We start from the raw sequence: 21,245 nt of genomic DNA, 5'->3' as shown, positions 1-21,245 counted from the left end.
CCAACAGCCCTGGTGAGGTCTGCAAGTGCCAACTCGAAGTCAACCAGAAAGTAAAAATGGCTGGGAAAACAACAAATTGTTTTTTGTTCGAAAACAAATCCAGTAGTTTTATCACATAAAAAGACCAATCTAAATTGTGAAGTGTTTTCCGTCTGAAACAGCTTTTAGTGCTCGCAGTCATGGTGCTTTTGTGGGTGAGATGCAGAGCATAAGAATCTTTAAAATTGTTTCTTTTGGAGTGAAGGCCTAGTATAAAAAGCCACTCATACCTGCCTTCTTATACCTTTTGTTTGTCTCAGTCATGGTTTAGCAAATTTTGTCTCCGTTGTATCCCTGTTTTTCTGTCAAGCATAGTAAAGGTGTTGAAGCTGGGAAACTGTAAAATAGCAAGAGAGACAGTTATATTTTACAGTATTGTTTGCTATATACACAAAAAACAGTGTTCTACACAGTGCGACTGATCATCTTTTAAGGTAAAAATATTATTCCCTGGCCAACACTACCCCCCAAAAAAGTGGAAAGGATTTTATCAAATTTCTAAAATCCTGTAGATGGAGTAGTTCTTCTATTGGCCTGTCAGAGGACAGAAATTAAAGAATTAGCTATCCTTTAGTGCAGTCAGTGAAGTTAGTAGACTCAGTGGAAAAAATACTTAGGCTTTTCACACATTTTGTTAAAAAGAAAAACATAGTTTCCCAACACTGAAATGTACTCAGTGCTGGAATACAGCATCTGTTTAACAGCAGATATAAGCCTACACAATAGGATAGAAAGTGTAATTTCTTTGTGTATATCTGTTTTTGGCTTCTGTCCTTTTAAACAGGGACCTTGCAGAAACATGAAATACACTCTTCATATGTAGGGATGAATATTCAGAAGATTGCTGTGCTGCTTTAGTGAGTTAATCTTTGGCCTCAGGTGAGACCTTGTATCACATATTAGCAACCTGCCTGTTGTGTCTTTCCTAAACAACTCTTGCATTATGCCCTTTGTAAACATATGGTTGGGTTTTAAAGACAGTCCTGTCCAAAGCTTTGAAGACTTGTTGTTTTGAAGCTGTAGATGTGGCATGTTTAAAGTATTAAAAATAATAATTCTCAACCTGTTACTTGTAAGATGAACTTTCTATCTTAATTATGCTCAGTCTTTTTCCAGGTGACCAACTTTGAAAAAGATGATGATTTTAAAATGTGGATTTTTACATTTTAAGTGGTTTTGTTTTCATTGCAGGCCAGATCCTGCAGGTAGTTAGAACTGCAAATGGAGCTCAGTATATCATTCAGCAACAGCAGCCAGTGGTTCTACAGCAGCAGGTTATACCACAGATGCAGCCTGGTGGTGTACAAGCTCCTGTTATACAGCAGGTAAAGAGGGACATTTTGAATAAGTGGGTTCATACTTAAAACTAACCCAGTAGGAAGGTTTTCCAGTAGTTTGCATTTTTAAGTACAAAGGTGTGTGTTCTTTTGTTTGAATCGCATGCCAACAATGAAAAATTAAGAGAGCTTCATAAAGAAATGGGGATTTAAAAAATTTATTTGATGCTTTAAAAATTCTGTATCTTTGGCTTCTGTGCAGGATCTTCCTACCTGATCTGCATCCAGTGTTACCAATTTTTTTTAAGTTATCACAATATTAAAAGTGAAGTTATAAAAATCTTTGTTTACTTTTCTGTGTTTGACTGTGTTCCTTGAAATAGTGTAAAGAAGTGACAGATTTCAAATGTTTTCAGTAAGTAATTATTCTGTTAGTATTGTGTATGCACGATTGCTAATATAAAATTCTTTTGTCAGGTTTTGGCTCCTATCCCTGGAGGGATTTCCCAGCAGACAGGAGTGATTATTCAGCCACAGCAAATCCTATTTACAGGGAACAAAACACAGGTGATACCCACAACAGTGGCAGCTCCTACACCGGCACAAGCACAGATTACTGCTGCTAGTCAGCAGCAACCACAGCAACAGGCGCAACCACAAGCACCGCTTGTACTCCAAGTTGATGGAGCTGGAGACACATCTTCTGAAGAAGAAGATGATGAGGAAGAGGATTATGATGATGATGAAGAGGAAGACAAAGAAAAAGATGGAGGTGAAGATGGCCAGGTTGAAGAGGTAAAATTTGATAAAATGCTTCTAAAAGATTGGAAAATATTTAGAGTTTAATGTTGACCTTTCTATAATTTTGGGGCAAATACTCAAAGGCAAACTTCTTTAAATAGAGAGTTTTTACTAAGGTAACATCCTTCATTGTAGTCAGAGCACAGTACAAGTTAGGAACTCCAGGTTGCTAATTTCAGATGATAGCAACCTAAGCGCAGTCCACACTGAAGTTATGTCGCCTCTCACAGAGGTGGAATAATTATGCAAATGGGAGAGCTCTGTCCTGTTGGCATAGAGCGTCTTCACCAGATGTGCCTCAGCAGTGCAGCTGCACCAAAGTAACACTTCTATGTATTAAATTAAACTATTGCAAACGGTTTCATAAACGTCTTCAGCAATGAAGAGATTATAAAAGAAATAGTAGGGCCCAGAATCAAGTCGCAAGTTGCCTCCAGCCTTAATATGAAGAGGCCAAAAGACAGAGATTCAATCGTTTCCCTTGTTCCATTGGTTAATCACCATCGCTAGGCAAAAGTTTTTAATAACTTCAAATCTGAATTTGTTTGCCTTTAACTTTCAGCTGTTAGTTCTTTTTATGCCTTTTTCTGCTAGATAAGAGCTCTTTAATAGCCTTTATTTTCTCTCTATGAAGACTAGACCCGTGCTGGGCAGTTCTTGGTCCCCATCAGCCTCTCGCCTCTGACTCAAGTTGAGTGGAGTAGCCTGGCCTACTCTGAGCCGACCTCCCCGGATGTCTGGATGCCATCCACGCTGGAGGCCCTGCAAGGGTCCCGGGACGTTATGTCTCTGCTGGTACCAGGGACACTGCCACCTTTGGCTCCCCGGTCCAGAGGCAAGCCACTACTTGGATCTCTGCAGTCGCCGCCTGGACAGTACCATTCACTAGGGTCTAGGGAAGGTTCCTGACACCATTCCCTGCTCAGCGACAGCCCTGTGCACAGTCCATGCCGGTCCCAGTGGACCCCCACCAGGTTGTCTGGCTGGGTACTAACTGACAGGGATTCCAGGCACTGCTCTGCCTCGAGTAGACCTCGCGAGGAAAGCGTGCCCCATCGGGAGCAGGACAGACGGCACCGGAAGTTCGTGTCTGTGAGAGGCTACTGTAGCCCTTCACAGTATGGACATTGATGCTGTTCCTGTTCCTCGTCTCGCTTGAGGTCCCTGCTGTGGCACCACTCTCACGGTCCCAGGTGTCAATCGCCAGCACCTTACCATCGCAGATCTGCCCATCAGAGCCAGATCCATTCCTCCATGCCAGGATCATGGTCCTGTGGTCAGCACCATTCCCGATGCCACCGCTCGTCCCAGTCCTGGAATAGTGGCAGATCATCTGCCAGCTCGGCCTCCCTTCGCAGTTGTCAGTCAATGGGCTGGGCTAGTTAGGCTGAACAGCCTGCTCTGCCAGATCCACAGCAGGTGCAGTGGCACTAATGTCCTTGACCAGCACCATGGTACCAACGGGCCCTGTGGCCCCCAACACAGCCCCCGGCGGTGGCTCGCATGGCGTCAGGAGCCTTGGAGAGACTGTCGGCCTCTTTTTCTTAATCTCCCAGGAAGGAGTCAGTGGAGCATTCATCCTTGGTCCCATGCCCAGAGAGGGCCAAGCGGTAGACCTGCGGCACCGGTGGATACTCAGAGTACTGCACCCCTATCCTCATCCTCCCCGGAGGAAGGTATCACGGCTCCTCCTCCGCCTGTCCCGTGGGAGGACTCTAAAGCCCACCAGGAACTGTTGAAAAGGGTGGCTTCAAGGCGAGGAGGTGGAGAAACCCTCGGACTCCCTCTTCAACGTTCTCTGGGCTTCGGCACCGGGCAGGGTGGCTCTCCCACTCCATGAAGGGGTGACAAAGATCTCGAGCCCCTTGTGGCAAACCCCGGCTTCCTTGCCCCCTATTTCTAAGAGGGCAGAATGGAAGTACTTCGTGCTCGCCAAGGGGCATAAATACCTGTACATCCACCCTGCCCCCAACTCCCTGGTGGTCGAGTCGGTCAACCACAAGGAGAGGCAAGGCCAGGCAGCCCCTACTTGTAAGAGTAAGTACTTGAAGGCTGGATCTATTTGAGAGAAAGGTCTATTCAGCCTCAAGTTTCCAACTGAGGGTGGCAAACCACCAAGCCCTCCTGGGGAGATACGATTTCAATTTGTGGGGCTCTCTGCCCAAATTCGAGGACTCCTTCCAAGAGCGTGACAAAAAAGAGTTCAAGGCTCTGGTGGAGGAGGGTACAACTAATGCCAGGGTGTCCCTTCAGTTAGCTTTGAATGCTGCAGATATGGCTGCAAGGTCTATGGCCTCTATGGTGTCCATGAGGAGGACGTTGTGGCTCTTGTTGTCTGGGTTGTCCAATGAGGTGCAGAACTCCTTACAGAGCCTTCCATTCGATGGCAAGGTCCTGTTTGTGGAACAGACGGATGTGAAATTGCATGGCCTGAAAGATTCCCACACAACATTAAAAACCCTTGGCATCTGTCCAGGCCCTGGCCAGGACCAAGTTTAAGCTGCAGCAGGCTCCCACTCAGGCCACCCACTCTAAATATGAGCCCCCTTATAAAAAGTCAAGGGACTATAAGAAACACCCACAGAGGAAATCCCGGTCTGTACCCCAGCCTGGGCCCTCCAAAAGTAAACAGGCGGGAAATCATCAGTTTTGACAGAACGCCCAGGGACAACTTACCAGTTCATGCTAGGGATCCACCCACAATAAAGCTTCCCTTCTCCAACAGGTTGTGTGCTGTTCTTCCCGAGTGGTCGTGGCTGACCTTGGACCAGTGGGTCCTCAACACCATCTCCTGGGGCTACACCTTCCAGTTTACTTCTGTCCCTCCCACCCACCCGCCATCCTCGTCCCTCCTTAGGGACCCGTCTCACGAGACCCTGCTCAAGCAGGAGGTGGGGTGACTCGACCTAGAAGGAGTGGAGGTGGTACCAACAGAGTTCAGACACAAGGGATTCTACTTCTGCTACTTCCTTATTCTGAAGGCCAAAGGTGGGCTCAGACCCATCCTGGACCTGCGAGGCCTGAACCAGTACTTGGTAAAGTTCCAGTTTTGCCTGGTCTCTCTGGCCTCCAATATCCCATCCCGAGGACTGGTACACTGCCCTCGATCTACAGGACGTGAACTTTCACATTTATAAATTAAAGGGACACCGACATTTCCTCCATTTCACATTTGGGCAGGAACACTACCAATTTACGGTCCTCCTGTTTGGCCAGTCCACTGCTCCCAGGGTATTCACACAGTGTATGTCTGTGGTAGTGGCCTCCCTCAGGCATTCCCTATCTTGATGACTGGTCAAGGGCAGCTCCAGGTCGCAGGTATGCAATCATGCGGTGCTCCTCCTGTCCACATGCACCACTCTGGGCCTGTTGATAAACAACAACAAGCCCACGTTAGCTCCAGTGCAGTGCATAGAGTTTATTGGGACAGTTCTGGACGCATTGTCAGCCAGGGCCTCCCTCCCACCGAACAGATTCAAGACCCTAAGGGAGCTCATCAGCACAGCCACAAGGTTCCCCGAGGCCAAAGCTAGAGCGTGTCTCCAGCTCCTGGGTCATATGTTGGTGTGCACATATGTGGTTTGCCACGCCACACTCAGGATGAGGCCCCTCCAGCTCTGGTTGGCCTTGGTGTTCTCCCAGTCCAGAGACAGGATGGACAAAGTCCTCTCAATGCCCAAACCGGTGATCGCCTCTCTGCAATGGTGGTACTCCCCAGGGAACATGGTCCATGGGGTCCTGTTCAGGGGCTGGCCCCCATCTGTGGAGCGGCTGTCTGGCACGTCGGATGTGGGGTGGAAAGCCCATGTGGGGAAAGTTCAGACCCAAGGTCTGTGGTCTGCACAGGACCTTGCCCTGCATATAAATGTCAAGGAGCTCAGGGTGGTCCATCTGGCATGCGTGGCCTTCTCCTCACACCTGGAGGGCAGAGTAATCAGGGTTCTCACGGACAACACGGCCTCAATGTTCTACATCATCGGGCAAGATGAGGCCTACTCCTCTGCCCAGAAGCCCTCAGGCTGTGGGACTTCTGTATAGCCCACAATATTTGTCTGGAAGCCCACTACTTACTGGGTGCCTGGAACTCTCAGGCAGAGACTTCTCTCAGCACGAGTGGTCACTGCACCCAGAGGTGGTGCACAGGATTTTCCAAATGTGGGGCACTCCTCTGGTGGACCTGTTTGCGACACGGCAGAACTGCTGGTGTCCCTGCTTCTACTTGGAGTGGGGCTGGGCAGGGGGAGCGCTATCTCCGATGCCTTCCTCCTGTCCTGGTCAGACCACCTTCTCTGTGCCTTTCCCCCGATCCAGCTGATTGGCAAGATCTTGGAAAAGATAAAAACGGACAGAGCCTGAGTCCTCCTGATTGCCCCGGTGTGGCCCAGGGAACATTGGTCCGGGACTCTCACGAGCCTGGCAGTCACCGTGCCATTGCCATCACGTCCAGACCTGCTATCCCAGGACCAGGGCTGCCTCCTCCATCCCAGCCTAGCGGCACTCCACCTCACGGCGTGACTGCTCAGTGGTTAGGCCGGGAGGAGAAGACTTGCTTGGGAAGGGTTCAGCATGTCCTCCTGGAAAGCAGACAGCCCTCCACACATCATGCCTACCTGGCAAAGTGGTCTCGCTTTTTCCAGTGGGCAGCTGAGAGGGGCGTTTTACCTGTGGCTGCTCCAATTCAGCTCGTTTTAGACTGCCTCTTTCACCTTAGAGCCCAAGGCCTACTGTCCTCCTCCGTCAACTTGCAGTTGGCGGCCATTTCAGCCTTTCACCTGCCAGTGCAGGGCCATATGGTGTTCTCCCATGCAATGACTGTCCGATTCCTCAAGGGTTTGGGTCGTCTCCCCGTACGTTAGGCCCCTAGTCCCACAGTGGGACCTGAGCTTGGTGCTGACTAGGTTGATGGGTCCCCCGTTTGAACTGCTAACTACATGCTCCTGGTTGCACCTCTTGTGGAAGGTAGCATTCTTGGTGGTGATCACATGCGCTAGACGGGTCTTGGAGCTCTGGGCCCTGACCTCTGAACCCCTGTACATCGTGTTCCATAAAGTTAAGGTCCAGCTCTGACCACATCCTTCGTTCCTCCCCAATGTGGTCTCCGCCTACCATGGGGGTCAGGACTTTTTCCTGCCGGTTCTCTATCCCAAGCCCCATGCATCTAGTGAGGTGCACCACCTCCACATGCTGGATGTGAGATGGGCTCTGGCTTTTTACCTAGAATGTACAAAACTGTTCAGGAAGTCTTCGCAGCTGTTCACCATGGTCGAACGCATGAGAGGTCAGCCGATTTCCACTCAAGTGGCTCTCCAACTGGATCACCTTGAGTATTCGTACCTGTTACGACTTGGCGGTAGTCCCCCCGCCACTGATTGTGAGGGTGCACTCGACTAGGGCACAAGCCTCGGCTGCATTTTTGGCCCATGTCCCCATCCAGGATATTTGTACGGCTGCCACATGGTTTTCAGTTCACACATTCACCTTGCATTATGCGACCTTCTCCCAAACCAGGGAGGACATCGGGTTCGGCAGGACTGTACTCTGAACTGGGTTTCTGTGAACTCCTACCTATCTCCAACAGATATCACTTGGAAACATCTATTGTGGAATGCACATGAGCAATCACTCAAAGAAGAAAAGACAGTTACCTTTTCCATAATTGGTGCTCTTTGAGATGTGTTGCTCATGTCCATTCTACATCCCACCCTCCTTCCCCTCTGTAGGAGTTGTCTGGCAAGAAGGAACTGAGGGTGGGGGAAGCGTGCAGTGCCTTTTATACCGCACCATGGAGGCACCACTCCAGGGGTTGCTAGGGTTCTCCCTTGTGGGTACTGCTAAGGAAAAAACTTGCGGCACCAGTGCATGTGGCGAGCACGCACACCCGTTGTGGAATGGACATGAGCAACACATCTTGAAGAACACCAGTTACGGAAAAAGTAACTGTCTTTTTACTTCCAGATCACTAATGAAAATGTCAAATAGCATTGGGCCTGCTGAACCCCACTACCCCTACTCAGTGATGATTTCCCATTGAGCTGTCTTTCTTGTCCGGTTTTTTATCCATTTAATGTGCACTCTATTAATATTGTACAGTGCTAACTTTTAAATCAGAATGTCATGCAGTGCTAAGTCAAATGCCTAACAAAAGTTTGTCGTACATCTACAGTTACCTTTATTCAACCATCAGGGTGCATTTGATTTAAATCACTAGTCAGAAAGACTTGATTTAATCATGGATTTCTACATAAAAGCACATTCTTGTTGGTTATTATAACCTTAATACATATTCTTCATAACTCAGAGGTAGATATAGGTTTCATTTTTAGAAGGTACCCACTATAGATTTTTAAACCATGATTTATATTGAAAACTTTTCAGATTAGTTTTACAGCTATATCAGAAAATGAATGATTGTTTGGTTATTTCATTTACCAGAGGTAATTGAAGCAGGTATTTATGAAGTCATTGGGGAGAACTATCTCGAGTTCAACAAATTAATCATTAATATTTGGAGTATTTTCTTGCCATCCTGTATTAGGAGGAGAACATCAGACAGACATTTAAATGTTTTATTTAACTAAAACAACAACGTTCTGTAGTCTGGATTTTTTTCTTCAGCAGCAAACATACAATATTTTAACAAAACAAGCATATGTCTCTCACTTCTCACATTTACCTCCAGACTTCTCCTTGTCCAGATCTTTTCTGCCCCCAACAATCTTCTATTCATTGAACTTTTTGAAACTTTTCACTTTTAGAGAGAGGTAGGGGATTGACTTATTGTACACAAACTTGCAGAGGGACAACAGGGTTGAGGTCTGTTATTTCTCACCTCTATATATTTATTTATTTAAAAATATTTTTGCTGTTAACAAGCATGTTACCACTGGGGAGACAAATCCACAGTTTGAGAACTGCAAAACTAAGCATCTCTGATATCTTCTAGACTGAGCACTGAGTCCCATTGGGTAGATAGAAAGATTAACCTAAATAATCTACTCAGAAGCCTGTGGAACCCCATAAGATTGGGTCCCTAATCCATGAACTATTGGAACTCATTTACAAAACTTTTTCTTAAACATTACATTAATATATTGTCTCATACTATAGAATTTCGATTTAAATAAAATGATTTTAATCATTGTTTTTTATCCATCCTGTCAACCATCCTCGTAATCTCACCAAAGAATGAAATCAGCCTTGTTTGACAAGACCTATTTTCTATAAGTCCTTGTTGATTGGCATGAATATGTTCCTTTTAATTCTTTATCAGTTGACTCCTGTATCAGAATTTCCATTCCCAGGATTCATATCAGGCTCCCTGAACTATAGTTACCTGGGTTATCTTGCTTGCCTTTTTTGAATATTGACAAAATATTAGCATTGTTCCAGTCTTCTGGAATTTCACTGGTATTAAAAGATTTATTAAATATAACCATCAGTAGGCCAGAGATCTCCTCAGCATCATGTTGCTCTAGCCTCTTCTTTTCACTGTTATCAATTACTTTATAAGGAACTCATTCCAGTTCTGTGCATCTGATAGGTCACTTTAATACACCCACAATCTGTGAGAGTGGAGGAGGTAGGGCATCCTCTAATACAAAGAAACATGTTTTCCTTCTTGGATTGAAGAGAATACTATACCAGCTAATTAAGAGCTAATATCATGGTTGATGGGGTTTAAACTTGCCTTGCCCAGTGCCTCTTATAATTAACCCATAAAATGAGAAAGCAATGACGAGGGAATATGAGAGACTTTTTTAGGAAAAACATGTTTCATGTGTTCAATAGTGATTTATCAAGTAGCATTTAAAATATATGCTGTTTACATATGATTATAAAAACCCCTTGATACATCGCTGGTTCTCAGTATAGGCAAATGCCAAAGTCATTTTGGAAAATGGGACATGGGCACAGTAACATTTGGAGCTGCCCTGGGATAATTTATGAATACTGTATAATGTACTCGTTATTGGGATGTTTACTGTATGACTGCATTGGTTTAGCTGAACAGGAATCTGTCTGATTAACACAGATAGGAAGAAAAAGAATGGTTCAGGATAAGCCACCCCTCAGCAAACACTACAATTGTTAAGGGACCATGTCAGAAGCATTGGCTCTGAGGACTGTTGTATAATCTTCTGCTGGGTCTAGAGGGCTGGTTTTAACCAGAAGGGCTTAAAGCCCAGAAACACAGAAGAACAAAAGAACTATAGCAGGGGGGGTTGTTGTCGGAGAGCCAGACTGAGACACAGGTATCTGGAGATGCTAGGCCTGCCTAGGTCACCATCAGGGAATGGGTAGTTTTTGGGCAAGATAAACATGCATGTAGGCTATTTATTTCTTAAAAGCTTTGTTCCAGTTGGTAAAATAAACAATACTTTTAGTTTAAGAAGGCTGTCTGCTCACTATATTCACCACTGGTCACTGTCTCCTAAAGGGAAAAAATGCAAGTGCCCAAACTCAATCAGACCAACTCGGTAAGAACAGTTAGTATGTAGGATACGGTAGCCCAGGTCCAGTCCGGGAGTGGGAGAATTGCAAACTTTCAATCAAAGATGAGTAAAGGACAGAGACATGACAAGTGAGGTGGTGCACTTTAGAGAGACCACAAAGGGGACAGATGGTGTGCCTGTCATGATTACAGGGCTTGCTTGACAAGTTTTACCTCAAAGTTTCATTCTCCCCCCCCTCAACCCCTTATTCATATTATAACCAGAGCTTATTTTCATGCAAATGATCAAAATATCTATAATCTTAATAGATAGGAGTCAGTTTATGATAAACTATTTGCAAATGTTTCTTTTAGGAGCCTCTTAATAGTGAAGATGATGTGAGTGATGAAGAAGGACAAGAGCTGTTTGATACAGAGAATGTTGTCGTATGTCAATATGATAAGGTAAAATCTCAAACAGAATCTTTATGAATGTCACTTTTCCTTGTTCTTCTTTCTCTGCTCCCCATCAAATCATGAATTTAAGCTGTATTTCAGCGCGTGTATACATGTGGCTATAAATATCTTAATATTTAGTGTGATAGTGTATATTTTAACATGTGAAACTGTTTTCTATTAGTTCCAACTTGTATGTCTACTTGCTTCTTGAAACTCTGTTACAAGCAAGGCTCAGTTAAAATTAGTGAACTTATTTTTCTTCCACACTATCTTACCATGTGCCTGAAAAAGGATCACTTCTTTGGGTTGGTAAGTCTGCATAGACTGCTAACAGATGTGTCAGTTGATGCCAGATTTCGTGGGTTTTGTATGATGTGGACAGTTGTCCACTGAGACAAGAGACTAAACAGCCATCTGAAGAGAACAATCTTTGGCTGCTATAACCCTGGATGGGAAATCACAACACACAGCCTTTCTTTTCTGCATTCAGCTAGTAATCCCCTAGGTAGCTTTGTTCCTATATAGTGGCTAGCTCTTTTTTTAAGAGCCTTGGGCTGGAGATAGGATATTGGGCAAATAAAAAGAAAAAAAATGAAAAGATGTAGACGCAGAAAACCCCAAACTCACTGCAGGTTAGGATTGGTGAGATGTTCAGGTGGATTTCCCTCCTTCATTGTTTAGCTGAAGACTGGGTTCATAGGACCACAGTGTACTGATTACATGAAAGGCTTTTTTTTACAGTGGAAAGAACTAAAACTTGAATGAAAAAAAAAATTGACTTTTCAAAAAACAGGAAAAACGCCTGAAGTTGTAATGTTCATTTACATCAAAACACCAGAAATATATAGGAACAAAATTCAACCAGCCTATCTACCCTCACATTGAATCTGCAATTAGAGCAGAGTATAGGGTTTAGAAGTGAGTTAGTGCTTAATTTTCTGAGCAGTATGGTTCTACTAGATATGTTCCAGTTTTGGCACTGCACCGTTTAACAATTTCACATGTGAACTACTGGTTTGGATAGCTTTATTAGATTCTTCAGAAGATGGGGCACACTTAATTAGACTAGAATGCAAATCCTCATTACTTGGCCAAGCAGGTTTCCACAAATTTACCTGTTAACGTTTCAATCTGGTGCATTTCACTTCAGCTGTCATCTTTAATGATTTTTGGTTAATCTTGTGTTAATATACTAACGGAATCCACCAGAAAGTCTGCAAAGAAAAATAAGCTCTTCTACCTGGCAAATAATAAACACTGGACTCTTTGAAAATGTGAAACTTCACTTTCCTTTTGTGGAGGATAGTGATAAGTTAAGCTATTTGCATGAGAGAGAAACCCAGGGGCGGGTCTTGGATAGTCACTACTCAGAATTTGACACACTTTCTCTTACATTACTGTTGTCAAAGAATCAGCTGGGTAAAATATTTTGAATGCATGATGAAAAGTCCATTTATCCCTAAAATTACTACGTATGTTGAGCTAGTTGGACAACTAATGTAATTTTTACCTTTTAGGATCATGTGGCTAAGCCCACTTGCATGGTACAGTTGGCCAGAGACTGTACACTTAAATACTATCTGCAATGAAAATAGGCCTGCAGTAGAACATAAGAATGGCCATACTGGGTCAGACCAAAGGTCCATCTGGTCCAGTATCTGTCTACCAACATTGGCCAATGCCAGGTGCCCCAGAGGGAGTGAACCTAACAGGCAATGATCAAGTGATCTCTCTCCTGCCATCCGTCTCCATCCTTCGACGAACAGAGGCTAGGGCTACCATTCTATACCCATCCTGGCTAATAGCCATTTATGGACTTAACCACCATGAATTTATCTAGTTCTCTTTTAAACACTGTTATAGTCCTAGCCTTCACAACCTCCTCAGGTAAGGAGTTCCGCAAGCTGACTGTGCGCTGCGTGAAGAACTTCCTTTTATTTGTTTTAAACCTGCTGCCTATTAATTTCATTTGGTGACCCCTAGTTCTTGTATTATGGGAATAAGTAAATAACTTTTCCTTATCCATTTTCTCCACATCACTCATGATTTTATATACCTCTATCATATCCCCCCTTAGTCTCCTTTTTTCCAAGCTGAAGAATCCTAGCCTCTTTAATCTTTCCTCATATGGGACCCTCTCCAAACCCTTAATCATTTTAGTTGCCTTTTTCTGAACCTTTTCTAGTGCTAGAATATCTTTTTTGAGGTGAGGAGACCACATCTGTACACAGTATTCAAGATGTGGGCATACCATGGATTTATATAAGGGCAATAATATATTCTCAGTCTTATTCTCTGTCCCCGTTTTAATGATTCCTAACATCCTGTTTGCTTTTTTGACCACCTCTGCACACTTCATGGACATCTTCAGAGAACTATCCACGATACTCCAAGATAGAACATACCATTTTAATCAAATTTTTACAAGATACCAGATATCCCTTGTGTGGACATATTTAATTAATTCAAGTCAAAATATACAAGAGAGAAATGTATATTTAATGTAGCTTGCAGCCAAAATTGAATGATCAGTGCTTTTTGTTGTACTGTTCTCACTATATTCTGGGGACGGCCGGGTGTTCAGTTTTTTTGTGATTCAGTTGATGATTAAATTCACTTCGTGACTCGTTTTGAAAGCCTTTTTTCTTACTGGTCTCCATAGTTACTAGTTTCTCTTGTTGGAGAGTCCAGTTTTTTATTTTTATTTTAAACTACTTTTACCTTAAGTGTCTCTTTGTTGTTAGAACATAAGAACGGCCGTACCGGGTCAGACCAAAGGTCCATCTAGCCCAGTATCTGTCTACCGACAGTAGCCAATGCCCCAGAGGGAGTGAAGCTAACAGGCACTATTCTTTACCCTTCCTGGCTGATAGCCATTTATGGACTTAGCCACCATGAATTTATCCACTTCCCTTTTAAACATTGTTATGGTCCCAACCTTGTTACTGTTTCCTAAGGGGAAGACTTTTTTCTAAGGCATGAAGGCTAGTCAGGCATCCTGCTCCCACTTGTCTTTGAAAATCTCCCCTTATTTGTACCCTAGTAGTACCTGGAAGGATCAGGGCAAGGCATGCTATACGTCAGGGGTTGTCATACTTCTTCTTTGAGGCTCCCCTTACATGCTATAAAAACTCCATAGTCCACATCTGGTTTTCTGCATATAAAAGCCTGGGCTGGCTTTAAGGGGTAGCAAGCAGGGGGCACCATGAAGCTAAGTTTCTCAGGCTTCTGCTTCAGCTCTATGCTGTGGTACTTCGACTTTCTGCCCTGGGACCCAGAGAGTCTAACGCTGGTCCTGTTTGGCAGACCCCCTGAAACGTGCTTGTGGCCCCCTTGGGGCCTTGGACCCCTGATTGAAAACCTCTGCTATACATGATGAAAAAGCGGCCCTGGACAGATTACTTACAATTGACATAACTTAAAAAAACCCAAAACCTAAAATAAAAGCAAACTATTCAGGCATTCCCAATACAGTAGAGCCTCAGAGTTACAAACACCAGAGTTACAAACTGACCAGTCAACTGAACATCTCATTTGGAATTGGAAGTACACAAGCCACAGCACAGACTGAAAAAGCAAATACAGTACAGTACTGTGTTAAACAAACTCCTAAAAATAAAGGAAAACAGCATTTTTCTTCATAGTAAAATTTCAAAGCTGGGTTATGTCAGTGTTCTGTTGTAAACTTCTAAAAGAACAACCATAATGTTTTATTCAGAGTTAGGAACAACCTCCATTCCAGAGATGTTAGTAACTCTGAGGTACAACTGTAAAAATGGATTTCTGCATTCCCAGTTCCAGCAGGAAAAGGGTATTTATTCATGTTAGAGATGGATAAAGATTAAATTACCTTCCTCGGTCTACCACAAAATGTGTTACGTGCCTTGGATTTTGCAATTATTATGGATACAGGGTTTATTTATGGCTCCTGTGGGAACTTGACCTTGGCTAGAAAATGAGCCACAAATGCTGCCAGAGGTACAATAACACTTTGATTTTTTATGTCAGATCATGGGTTTAGATCCCCATACATATATAATGATCAGTTATGTGACCAATCATTATCTGGATCTTCTTTCCTAATTTGTCAGTTTAGTCTTGAAGTTGCTACTTCTCCGATACAGAGTACTATTTCAGTATGTATATTTTGTTTTTTAGATCCATAGAAGTAAAAACAAGTGGAAGTTTCACCTCAAAGATGGCATAATGAATCTCAATGGAAGAGATTACGTATTTTCCAAAGCCATTGGAGATGCAGAATGGTGAAGTTTTTAAAACAAAAAACTAGAAAAAAAGGAAAATCAGAAAGGGTTGAGACCTGGACATAAACTTCAACGAAAACTTATGTCTGCACATCAGAAAAGAACAGTACAAACAAAACTACCACAACGAAGGTAGAGCGTGGCAACATAGACACTACTACAAATGGGCAAGCCATGGGACTGTAGCAGCTAGCATTGTCTGGGATACCTTAAGGATATCTTAATTATCAATTCTATAGACAGGTACCTGCAGCTGGTAATTAGCATGTAAGGCTTTGTCTCCCCCTTCCTCCCCTTGGGTTAAGGTTTTAAAATTTCTTCCACTGAACTGAAGGAACTCTTCCCTTTTGATATACTCTTAGTCTGACAATGCTTGTGTACACAAATCTTTGTTTCGATCACTTCCTTTTGGTAGTGAGAGTGGTCAGAATATTGTTTGAACGGCGTGCAGGCTTTGTACAGAAGAGTAAGAATTAAGGTGATAAATTTTAATTATGTTGTATGACGAAAATAATTCTGCTATAGTCGTATAATTTTAACTACATTTTTTCCTCAATTCTTCTCCCATAAACAAATTCTCATTTCTAGCAGTTACAAAATGTAAAATGATTACTTATATTTTCCAGCTATTTCAATTTGACGCAAATGACTCTTCTTTTCAAAAATGCTGAGCACCTGTAGCTCCTTCTGAAAAATCAAACCTCTTACTTTATTTTTAAATATATTCTCAGCAGTTGAAGTGGTTCAGCCAGATGGAGCTCAGAAGACTCTGTGGTAGCTTTCCTTCACTTCTTTAAAAGATCAGTGTCTTGGAGACCTTGCAAATGAAAACTCCAAGTATTCTGGTCTTAGTGAATGCATTCCTCTAACCACTTACAACATTTACAGTCCAGGCATCCATGAATACTGTTGGACAAATACTACAGGAATGACTAAATTGGATAAGGGGAGGTTTTATAATACCTTAGCTGAAGTTCTGCTAATCAGGAAACAGAGCTTAATTGTAAAATACCCTGTAATTTTTAAGTATATTCTTACTGACAAGTTAAGATGTGTTGCAGGTAATCTGTGTAAAATCTCCAGGTGACATGCAATTTTGGTGGTTTTTGTTCTTTTTAAAAGAAAGCATCAGTGATGAAATAGTTTATTTTGTTAGAGTAATGTAAGCAAAAAATTAAAACAGTGTGTCTTGGTAATGCAAAAATTAAGTCATCACATATGCTAAACCCTAACGTAATTTCACTGATCTGAAAATGCCATGTCATAAATAGCAAAAGGCTTTTGCTGTTGAGGACAAACACATCTTTTCTTCATGTGGTGGTTCTGCTTGCAATCAGGCTTTCAGGAATGGAGTCCCTGCTGCAGCAGAGCAGAAGGAATTGGAATTATAGATCAGACATTTCCAACAAAGGAATGAGCATGCTTTATGTGGCTTCCCATTACAATTTAATAACGTTCTTACTAGCTACCTGAAAAGAAGGCAAATTTAACTCAAATTAGGGAGAACTGCAGAAGCAGAGACTTTACCCACTACTTCTTGGCTTTTGTTCTTACAGAATGAAACTTTTAAAATTGTTTTTAACAAAATCACACATGTATTTAATCAGCACTGTATATTACCTGCCTTCTGTCTCCCTTACCTGTCTTTCTTTACTGACCTCCAGATGCATTCATAGTCTCAGTAGCTTACAGGAAATTCACAGCACATTGCAAGGAAGAAATCTGAGCAGTTACATATGTTTTTGCACCTGTGGTATCACTAAATAGAACAAAATTGTCCTTAATTCACATGTAGAGCCATATGTTTGTTAGTAAATCACCTGGTCTGCATACATTGTAAATGTCATTAAAGTTCAGTGTCTGGTGTTACTAACTCATAGGTAATTAATGCTGTAATCATTTAGTATACAAATTTGGCTCTGGACTTCAAGGTATCTCAAGCTGAGTGGTGTTTTGTTTTTCTCTGTACAAAGCAGAAATTTTGTAGGTTTTTTTTTTTTATGTGCCACTGTGCTTTTAAAGCATATGTGATTACAGTTAAATCAATTACTTATCAACTAATTATTGCCCTTGCTTCTCTTGTGTATCTTTGACTAGTGTTGATGGCTATCACGAGTAGATTCATATCCTTTCAAATTACTTAAATATGGACTTAGAACAAATCCCATATGCTGCACAAATGAACCAATGAAACCCCTTTAGCTACAGATTCCTGTTTATACTACTGGAACCCAGATTACTGTACAAGATATTTAGTCTCTTCTTACATTGAGGGTCCTTCACCTACATGTTTAGAGCAGACATTGCATAGCTTCTTTATTTATTTTAAGGGATACCACAGCTTTAAAGATGACTTAAATTTAGTTAATCTTGAAGGATGTTTAGAAACCATCTGTACATGCACAGTGTCTTGCAAATTAATTATGGTATGCTTGGAAGATGACGGTTTTGGTCTTTTAATACAAGTACCTGTGAAATCTTCTGAAAGCCGGTCAAATATAAACATACCAAACTGTGCTTTTATTTCTCTGTCAAGTGTTCCTTTTTTAAATCAGAAAGCATGTTTTAACTTCATTTTATTGTAGCAGCTTGCTGTAAGAACGTAGTTTGCTTGCTTTTATTGTTGTACTTGAATTTTAATCATGGTTTTAATGTTGTAATTGAACAGACCATTTCATTAGGTTCCATAGAAACCATTCCTTTCAGAGGGCAAGGGATTCCCATGTTCATAGTTTTTAAATTATTGAAAAAAATTCTTGAAAGTAGAAAATAGATTTTTCATTTAAATAGTTCAGTATTATGAAGGCAATTAACGGTTTCAAGAGGGCTTATGTTTAGATTTGCACAGATAACAGAGCACCTTTTTTGACTCTAAGATGGAAAAAATGGGAATGATAACTTCTTGGTTAAAATATTAACCATCAGGGCTAATGGAAATTTACAGAGCAGCTGAACAAAGTTGGGAGTCTTGTGCCTTTTCAATTTGCAGATATTCCTGCTTTGTCAGCATGATGATACTCTAGGTCTATTGGATTCCTGAGACAGTAGATGTCCTGCAGTGCTTCAGTCATAAATAAACATTTCAGCTCTAATTATATCGGCTTTTTAGTGTGTGCAATCATTTAATAAAAACATCAAAGTTGAAAAGGAATAAAAATGTTGTTTGCTAAGGAGATAATAGAGACTTAGTCACATAAGGAACTTTATATTGGACTATTTAAATAAAATTTATAACTTTATTCTCCCCTGCCCCCAATGTTAGTGGCAAAATGTCTGAGGTTTTATCCACCTTTTTCCTGCATTGTAATTACAAGCTCCTTTTTGACCTGAGTAATTTTCCTAGCAACAGACAATGATTTTACAAGTACAAAGTTTTTGATCGCAGGTTTATTCTCAAAGGGAGTAGATTTGCTTCTGAAGCACAGTTGGTGGAAAAGAACAAATAACATGCTAAATGTGATATAACAGTTTTGTATCAGTGTGGTTTTTTTTCCTTTTCTATTTTTGATGCAGTGTAAGAGTAAAGTAAACTTTGCTGGGTTTTAGTTTTGTTTTGTGAAAGTAACTGTATCATCCATCAATACCCAAAAGCAATTATGTCACCATAAAACACTACCAGGATAAAATTTTGTTATTCCAATGCAGGAGAAAAATGAGACCCTTTTCACTAGAGTTCACTTTGAAGTTTGTCTTCCATTTGAAAAAGTTCCTTTTTTGTTGTTTTGCAGAATGCAATAAAATGTTTAAAAATTAGATCTATGGCTTTAGGGTACTGCACACTGTGGATTTTTATTGGGTCGCCTTATACAGCTTTGCAATTTTTTATAAAGATTTAATTCAAAGTTGTTTCAGATTTTGAGTTTAGTGGTTACAGAAGATGGGAAAACTTGTATGTTGTTACATTTGTGTCTTTAGTCTTGGTTTCCTATTATTCTGAGTGCCTGGGGCATATGTACAAGCCAGGCCTTCTTTCCTGCAAATCAAGCTACTGTTGCCTACTCTTTTTCGTGGTTGACTTTTTAAAATTCAGTTTGGATTGGATATTGAGGACAAAAAGGAACTTTTTTAAACAGGAAGAACTATTTTGGATTAGCTACATGTGTAGCCATCTGAAGTTCCCTTGTTCCAGCGTGCATTGGGTACTAATAAAAATATGGGGAAGGGGAATATCCTTTTTTGCTGTTCTGAGCTACTATTGTCAACTGCTGTTGTACATATACTGTTATGTGTAAGGGGGTAAATATATTTATTATGTTTGTAAAATTCATTCTGTACAATTGCAGATCAAAGTTGCTCTTCTGTGATATACAGGATATTATGTTTCAAAGGCCATGCTTGGAATACAATTAGAGAACTTAGTATTTTGATGTACTAAGACCTATTTTAAGTTTAATATTTTGCCTTTGCAAAAACTTTAATTAAAGATGTTATTTAAAAAATAAGCTTGCCATTTTATTCACTATTTTCTGATGCATTAAATAGTTAGACATACGCAATTGTTTTAACTTGGACAGGATTCTGTAAGTATTTTCATAATATAGTGGATTTTATTCAAAGCAAGAAAAACATAAGTGTTTCCCTTTTAATCACTGAGGGGAACTTGCTGTGTAGTCTCTTCCATTTAACAAGGCTCACAGTGTTCTGAGAAGTCAGCTTTTCATTTTGAGGTTGGAGGTTCAAATTTAGCACAAAGTCTTCTTTTGCTGGTCACCTAAGCAAGATTTACACTACGATCTTTTTAGTGAAGGAAAAAAGCTAATAAAATAGCCCAGTACACCTAGATACTTAGTCTGAAGAACTGGAAATGCAAGATGAGCTTTGGATGCAAACATTTTTTCTGAACGTAAGCCATATAGCTTTGGCAAATGTATTTCACTAGTGAAGTCAGTATTTCCATTCTGACCAGATGACATATCTTTAGTCCTTGGTAAAATGTAAGTCTCTTAAGGCTAATGGTTACCTTGTATCAGCATCATTAAGCTTATTTTTAGATGATAGGACTCCACTCCAGAAGAAGTATTACTAGGGCTGTTAAGCAATTAAAAAAATTAGAGCGGTTAATTGCACTGTTAAACAATAATGAAATACCATTAATTTAAATATTTTTGGGTGTCTTCTACATTTTCAAATATATCGATTTCAATTACAACACAATACAAAGTGTATATTGCTCACTTTATTTTTGATTGCAACTATTTCGCACTGTAAAAAACAATAGTATTTTTCAGTTCACCTAATGCAAGTTCTGTAGTGCAATCTCTATCATGAAAGTTGAACTTACAAATGTAGAATATATACAAAAAATAACTGCATTCAAAAATAAAACAATGTTAAATTTTAGACACTACAAATCCTTTCAGTCCTATTTCTTGTTCAGCCAATCGCTCAGACAAAAGTTTGTTTACATTTGAAGGAGATAATGCTGCCTGCTCCTTGTTCATGTCAGCTGAAAGTGAGAACAGGCGTTAACATGGCACTGTTGCGACTAGCATTGCAAGATATTTACATGCCAGATGCTCTAAAGAGTCATATGTCCCTTCATGCTTCATCCACCATTCCAGAGGACATGTGTCCAGGCTGATGACAGGTTCTGATCAATAACAATCCAAACCAGTGTGGACCGATGCATTCATTTTCATCATCTGAGTCAGATGCCACCAGTAGAAGGTTGATTTTCTTTTTTGATGGTTTGGGTTTTGTAGTTTCTACATCGGAGTGTGGCTCTTTTAAGACATCTGAAAGAATTCTCCACACTTCATCCCTCTCAGATTTTGGAAGGCACTTCAGATTCTTAAGCCTCAGGTCAAGTGCTGTAGCTGTCTTTCAAAATCTCACAACTGGTCATTTCTTTGCGTTTTGTCAAATCTGCAGCAAAAGTGTTCTTAAAATGAACATATGCTGAGTCATCATCTGAGACTACTATAACATGAAATACATGGCAGAATATGGGTAAAACAGAGCCAGAGACATTCAGTT

The 21,245-nt window shown here is 41.3% G+C and overlaps 1 protein-coding gene across 2 annotated transcripts in view; it reads left to right on the top strand.

Annotated features, from left to right (window-relative positions):
* The window catches only part of GTF2A1 (general transcription factor IIA subunit 1), a 45,990-nt gene extending 26,279 nt beyond the window's left edge, over positions 1–19,711 (top strand). For both annotated transcript variants that reach the window (XM_032797591.2, XM_032797592.2), the window contains exons 6-9: positions 1,231–1,364; positions 1,794–2,111; positions 10,924–11,013; positions 15,166–19,711. In XM_032797591.2, the coding sequence (XP_032653482.1) occupies positions 1,231–1,364; positions 1,794–2,111; positions 10,924–11,013; positions 15,166–15,273 (650 nt within the window). In that variant the 3' untranslated portion in view covers positions 15,274–19,711. The remainder of the gene's footprint in view (positions 1–1,230; positions 1,365–1,793; positions 2,112–10,923; positions 11,014–15,165) is intronic.
* The last annotated feature ends 1,534 nt before the right edge of the window (positions 19,712–21,245 follow it).

This window comes from Chelonoidis abingdonii, chromosome 4, assembly GCF_003597395.2.
Source record: "Chelonoidis abingdonii isolate Lonesome George chromosome 4, CheloAbing_2.0, whole genome shotgun sequence".
Classification (NCBI taxonomy): Eukaryota; Metazoa; Chordata; order Testudines; family Testudinidae; genus Chelonoidis; species Chelonoidis abingdonii.
The sequence above is the reverse complement of the archived record's forward strand: the minus strand, read 5'-3'. Positions and strand labels throughout refer to the sequence as shown.